The 6,957-nt window shown below is 38.9% G+C and overlaps 1 protein-coding gene across 1 annotated transcript; it reads left to right on the forward strand.

Moving 5' to 3' along the window:
• Nucleotides 1–2,747: 2,747 nt before the first annotated feature.
• LOC9298851 lies at nt 2,748–5,134 on the forward strand. The gene is made up of 6 exons (XM_021016990.1): nt 2,748–3,024; nt 3,091–3,463; nt 3,799–3,928; nt 4,018–4,305; nt 4,374–4,598; nt 4,673–5,134. Exons 1-6 carry the CDS (start codon nt 2,748–2,750, stop codon nt 5,096–5,098), a joined length of 1,719 nt encoding a protein of 572 aa, XP_020872649.1. The 3' UTR covers nt 5,099–5,134.
• Nucleotides 5,135–6,957: the final 1,823 nt, after the last annotated feature.

A 6,957-nucleotide genomic window follows, 5' to 3' on the forward strand; every position in this document is an offset into this window, starting at 1 on the left:
ATACAAAACCGTTGAAATCACAAACTTGGAAATTGCAATGCCCACCAAAGTTAAAACACTTTTTATTGGCAAATTTTATCTGGTTGTATATCGGTTACGGTAAATTTGCGAGAAACGGAGAATAAATTGTGACATAGAGTGTCGCAGATGTGAGGAAACAGAGAAAACAATTAATCTTGCCATTTTTTGAATGTCCCCCCAGCTTGTCAGACGTGGGTGCTATCACAAATTCTTATGGCACCTATCATCACGAATTTTTCCAACAGCCTCTATCATCACGAATTTGAATCATCTTTTTTTGGAGAACAAGCTCATAAGTCGATAAATCTTCGTTTCCATGGATAATTTGGTACATTTGGAAAGCGAAAAATGATAAAATTTATGACAATATTGATAAAAAAAAACCTTTGGAGGTCATGCGTTTAGCAGAGAATGAGGTACTGGCAAAGCAGTTAGCTCAAATTGAGCTTCACCCGAAAAATCAGGTTTCTTTGGAAATGGATAGTCGTATCCGGGGAGTAGTTGGTTCAATTGTGTCAATCAATTCCGGTTTTTGATGTTACATTGATGGTTCATGGAAAGAGATTGAAAAGTTCTCAAGCGCAGGGTGGTACTGCTCGTTAGCTAACGGAGAGTCGCCAACAATGGGAGCCGCCAACCTCCAAAGGAGGCTAACTCCACTACATACTGAAGTGAAAGCATTTGTCTAGGCGATGAGGTGCATGATTATTGCCGACAACCAAGACGTAACGTTTTTTACAGATTGTTCTGATTTGGTGAAAATAGTGTCTTCTCTAACCGAATGGCCAGCATTTTCAGCGTACCTGGAGAAGATTCAAATCAACAAAGAAGAATTTTCTAATTTTTCTTTCTCTTTAGATTTCCGTAGTGCAAATATTAAAGCGCATAATTGGGCATGAAGATTTCGTACCGAACTACATCATATTATCTATGTAAACAACATCCACAGGACTGGCTCTTTTGAGCAATATTAATTTAAGTTGTTGACAAAAAAATAAAAAATACTAACATTAGTAATCTATATAATAATAACAATCTCAATAATTTTTTTTGAAGTTGTGTACAGTTATGTTTTTTTTATCATAATCTTTCGTTAATTTTTTTTCAAAAACTAAAATAATTATTTTACAATTGTATTTAGTAAGAAAGTTGCAATCCGAATAAATGCTTCCACAGTTGTGTCTTTTTACCGTAACTATACATAAACGTTTGTTACCGTTTAGTTGAACCACATCAATATTTAATTTATTTAAAAAATTATTGCAATCTTTGTTTTATCTTACGAACCCTTGTAATTCTTCTATATAATAATAGAAAACCGCATAAATGCCTTCTACGGTTGCGTCTTTTATCATAATTTTTCATAATTTATTATCATCTTTTTCTATATAACCGACTAGTTTAACTATTGCAGCATTTGGTTTCTTTAACGAATCATTATAACTTTTGTTTATTTTCTAAATTGTTGTAACATTTAGTTATCTACAGTTATGTCGTCTTTCAGTGTAACAATATAACTACATAAATTATTAGTTTTTAATTTTTTCTTAAATATATTTAAATGAATTGTTGCAACCATTTAGTTGAATTGTTGTAACATTTGGTTTATTTAACGAATCATTCCAACTTTTAGTTTTGTTTTATGAACTAAGTTTTGCATAACTAAGTTAAGATTTTTCCATCTAAAATTAAGGAAACACGATTTTAGAAAACTAAATTAACCATAAATATATGGAAAAATTAATTAAGTTATTAAAACATAATTTTCATTTATAAAAAATATTAGAAACAAAAAAGATGGAATTTTTTAACTTATTTATGCAAAACTTAATTAGTTTATATATTCATACTTAGAAAACTAGTATCTCTTCTTTTTTTCTTTTCAAAATGTTATTAATTTATGTTTCAGAATTCGCACATTAACTTGTCCACAAAATAAAAAAAGATCGAGGACTCTCTCTCTTCTCTCTTCCATATTTTTCAGAGAGAGAGTTGGCTTCGTTCCTTACTTCGCCGTCTGGAAATCTCTAGCAAGGCCGTCCAGTTAGTTCAACTGGCTTCAGTCCGACATCCATCGGCTTCTTATACGGAGATGGTCGGCTTTCGTCCAGCAAATCGGCTCCCACATGCCGTTTTGGCTGGTTTTGTATTTATTTCCGCCGTGAATCGGTTTCATACCGATTTATGTAGTCCTATTTAGTTTATCTTTTAATAACCTCTCTGGATCTATGTTTGGTGGTCCTAATCCAGCGATTTCTCGCTCAACGGTGGCCTTCTCCAACCACTACAAGAAAACATGAGATTAGCGACTTAATTCGGCGACTAATTTTGCAGTCGCTACATCTAGTGACCGTTTAGCTACGTTTTGGCGACTAAATATGAACCAAAATACGATAGTCGCTAATTAGTATCTAATATGAGACTGATTTATATTGTCGTTATATAGTCGCTAAATATGGCGACGGATTAGTTACCGAATATTTAGTCGCCAACTGGAGCGACTCAGTGGCTACGAATTAGCGACTGCGTAATTCTAGTTGGACATTCAAATTGGGCCCAAAAGCCCAACAACCTAGTAACGTTAGCCCATGAGCCCAAGTATATATGTCGTTCTCCTTGTAGAAAACCCTAATCCCGTTTTGCTCGCACCCAAATCAAACCCTAGATTCTCTCGATCTAGCGACGAACCCTGATTCTCGACCGAATTGTCTCTCGTATCTCTCTCGATGGCTCCGAAGAGAGGAAGAGGAAGAGGAGGAAGAGGAAGGGCTCCGAAGGTTTCCCCAAATCGACCTGTCGCCAATCGACCCACTGCTTCTGGGACGTCAAATCGAAGACCCAGTACTCTTCCTAGCCAGTATACCTTCACTCCGGCGAATCCTGAAGCCCCAGAGACTCAGCAAAGTCCGGTAAATCCTGTAGCCCTAGAGTCTCAGCCTCCGACTCATAGAGACTATCCTCCTCCGACGCAGCTGTTCCAGTCCGGCGATGATTCTCCTCGAGGCTCTGGGTCGCATCCATTTCGGGAATCTGGATCTACTCAAGTTCGAGGGTCTGGATCTGTTTAAGGACGAGGCTCTGTAGGATCTATTCATCGTCTAGCTTCTCGGTCGAATCAACCTCCTGCGCCGGTTCAACCTCCTGCGCCGGTTCAACCTCCAGCGTCGACTCAGCCTGCAGCGTCAAATCGACAAATACCATCTCGTCAACAAAGACCTTCTCCTCAACCTCGAGCCTCTGTATCGCATCATAGTTCTCAGGCTCAAAACTCACACGAGGAATCTGAAGATGAGGAAGCTGAAGGTGAATCTGAAGAAGATGTGTTGAGGGATTCAACACTCCCAGAAGATGTCCTCGCAGATTTACATGCTACACTTCTCATCCCAGGCCGTGAGAAGTACACCACCGTCATCTCTCCCAACCTCGAGCCTGAAACCACTTGGTAAACATTTTTAATTTTGATTGTATATAGGTCTGATTGTATATAGATTAGGTAAATAGGTTAGCTTGGTAAACATTTTCAATACTTAAGTAGAGTCTTCTTATTGGTCTGCATGTTTTGGTCTTATAGTCTGTTAGGTTTGCTTGTATATAGGTCTGCTTGTATAGTTTGAGTTAGAGTCTGTTAGTATATAGTATTAGCTTTATTGGTCTGCTTGTATAACTTAAGTAGAGTCTGATTGTATAATTTGAGTTTGAGTATGTTTGTATTTGATTAGGTCTACTTGTTTATAGATTATGGATGGTATCAAAGCTAACTGGTTTATTTGATTGTAGGTTTGGTAAGGACAATGGAAAGCTAACCCGGAAGATCACTAAATGTTTCACAAACAAGTTTGATGGGCCATATTACAATTGGAGCTGTGTTCCTACTGGTAGAAGAGAAAGATACTTCCTCGAATTCGCGGTAAAATTCTGTCTCCTCTTATACTTATGTAATTACACTTTTGTTTTGTTTTTTGATCACTAACACCAAACTCTACTCTTGTTTTGTAGAAACTACACACCTGGCATCCCTCAGTGACAGGTGTTGTTGAAGCTAAATTCTACAAGATTTGTCAGGTGCGGATGAAAGACATGGTTAGCAAGGCATGTTCAAAACGAGAGAGGCCAAATTGGATCGAGAAAACACTTTGGATAGAGATGTGTGCCTATTGGGACACTGAAGAAGCATTAGCAAAGAGTTCAACCACATCAGCAGCTAGGATGTCTGACCGTAATGGTCTTGGTCCTCACAAGCATGTTGCTGGTCCAAAGTCGTTTTTACAAATAGAGCAAGAGATGGTACATTCTGACCTATTTACTTTGTTTTAGTTTTAGATTACTTAGACCTATATATTTACTTTGTTCAGGAAGTTGAATTGGGAAGACCTCCTACTATTGGTGAAGTTTTCATCAGGACTCATACCAAGAAGGATGGGACTTTTGTGGATAGGAAGGCGCAGGAAGTCCATGAAACATATCTCAAGAACAAGGCAGCTAAGTTGGCTGCCCTTCAAGAGAATGATGAACAAGCAGATGGGACTTCGCGACGATCTGAGCTATCTCAAGAGGAGGATGATGAGATCTTCCTTCAGGTAAATAGTCTGTTATTTATGGTTGCTTTTGTTATGCAGTCTAACTGTGTAATACTCTTTCTTTTGGTATGCAGTCTACTATCACAAACGACAGAGGAGAATACTTTGGTGTTGGCAGCCTCGGGGTTTACATCAACGGGAAGCGCAAGTACCCAGGAAGCAGTTCTTCTTTCACAACACTCCAATCACAGCTTGAGGATGCTAACCGGAAGATTGAGGAACAAGCAGCGCTCCAAGCAGAACGTGAAGCAGAGGCTTTGCGGGTCGCAGCTGAGCAAGCAGCTGAGATCAAGCATTTGGCGATGGTGAAGAAGTATTTGAGCGAGACTGACCCAAAGTTTATGGCCTTCCTCAAGTCTCAATCTGCTGCCACTGATACTACTACTGCTGCCACGACTGCTGCCACTGCTGCTGCCACTGCTGCTGCCACGACTGCTGCCACTGCTGCTGCCACGACTGCTGCTACTACTGCTACTATTCCTACTGCTCAACAACCATAGGTCCCTCCTTCTCTAAACTTTCCCTCCTTCTCTGAACTTGAAAACATTTTTGTTGCTTTGAAAACTTGTGTAAGTTGTTTGGTTACTTGAACTTGGTTCTTATGTTTATGTATGTTTATGTTGTGGTTTATTTTATAATGTTCTTATGTTTTAAATAGAAGTCTTTTTGCTTATAAATTGGTAATAACAATCAAATTAGCAACAATTTATTCTTCCAAAATTAGCATTCTAAGTCGATAATAATCAGTCGCAAAGTAGTATCAATTCAGTTACCAAAACATTTAGAAAATAGTCGCCATGTAGTGACATAACAGTCGCTAGATTCGTCACAAAACAGTCGCCAAAAGAGTCGCAAACTTAGCGACTGTGTGACGACTGAATAGCGACTGCAAATAATGGTCGCCTATTAGTCGCCAAATAGCGACTGTTATGCGACATATTAATTTAGCGACGCAAGGTTCAGCGACTACGTGTTTTAGTCGCCAAACAGTCGTAATTATGTATTTAGCGACGATTTTGTTACTATTAGTGTAGTCGCTAAATCCATGTTTTCTTGTAGTGAACTATTTCTTTGAGTCTTGCTTTGTTTTATGTCTCCGGTGGTTTCCAGTGAGATTATGCGTTGTCTAATCCGGCCAGATCGGGTGGATTTGCTGTTTTCTCTCTCGGATGTTCTCAAACCGGTTCTTCAGATATATGGTTTACAACAAACCTGCAATGGTGATTACGTTCAACGTAATGAAAAGAAGACTTGTTTCCAGCATATTATTGGATTGTAAATAGGTTTAGTTATTGGTATATGTTAACCGGATTGTATAGTTACCCGGTTTGTATAGCTGAACACTATATATACTTGTAATCCACACATTTATTCAATAACGAGAAAATCATTTCATAACAAACTTTCTCTTTCTCTGATCTAGATCCATTTCTCGTAATATGGTATCAGAGCCATCAAAGCTCTAGATCTCTCGTTTTCCACCATTTTTGAGCTCCGATCTTGCTCCGATCTTCTTGATTTCAGCTCCGATGGTGTCTGTTCCGAAGATTCCGCGCAAATCGACTCTTTCTAAAGCTTTGACGAGCTCTGTAGTCACTCGTCCTCGCAAATCAACTCGATCCTCTGGTGTTCCGATTTCTCCTCCCGATTCTCCTCCGGTTGCTATCGATATGCTTTCCGGAGCTTTGCGAGCTGATACATCGCCAGATATCTCAGATCCGAGTTCTTCACCGTACTTTATGCACAACGCTGACCATCCAGGTTTGATTATTGTTTCTCTTCGTCTTGATGGAACGAATTACGATGATTGGAATGTTGCGATGGAAGTTGCGTTAGATGCTAAGAACAAATTAGGATTTATAGATGGAACTTTGACTCGTCCGGTTGAAACTGATAGAAATTTCCGTCTATGGTCCCGTGGAAATAGTATGGTTAAGTCATGGTTGTTAAACACAGTCTCTCCTCAGATTTATCGCAGTATCTTACGTTTAAAGGATGCTGTTGATATATGGAGAGATCTGTATAGTCGTTTTCACATGACTAATCTACCAAGAATATTTAATCTCACTCAGGAGATACAAGATCTCCGTCAGGGTTCAATGTCTCTTTCTGATTATTATACCACCTTGAAAAATTTGTGGGATAACTTGGATAGCACAGATGAACCAGATGATCCTTGTGTATGTGGTAAGGCTTCTCGTTTGCAATTGAAGGCAGAGAGAGCCAAGATTGTCAAGTTTCTAGCTGGCCTAAATGACTCTTATGCGTTTATTAGGAGACAAATAATCATGAAGAAGGTCCTACCCACCTTGGCAGAGGTTTATCACATTCTGGATCAAGATGACAGTCAAAGAGGATT

Source organism: Arabidopsis lyrata, assembly GCF_000004255.2.
Source record: "Arabidopsis lyrata subsp. lyrata unplaced genomic scaffold ARALYscaffold_170, whole genome shotgun sequence".
Taxonomy (NCBI): Eukaryota; Viridiplantae; Streptophyta; class Magnoliopsida; order Brassicales; family Brassicaceae; genus Arabidopsis; species Arabidopsis lyrata.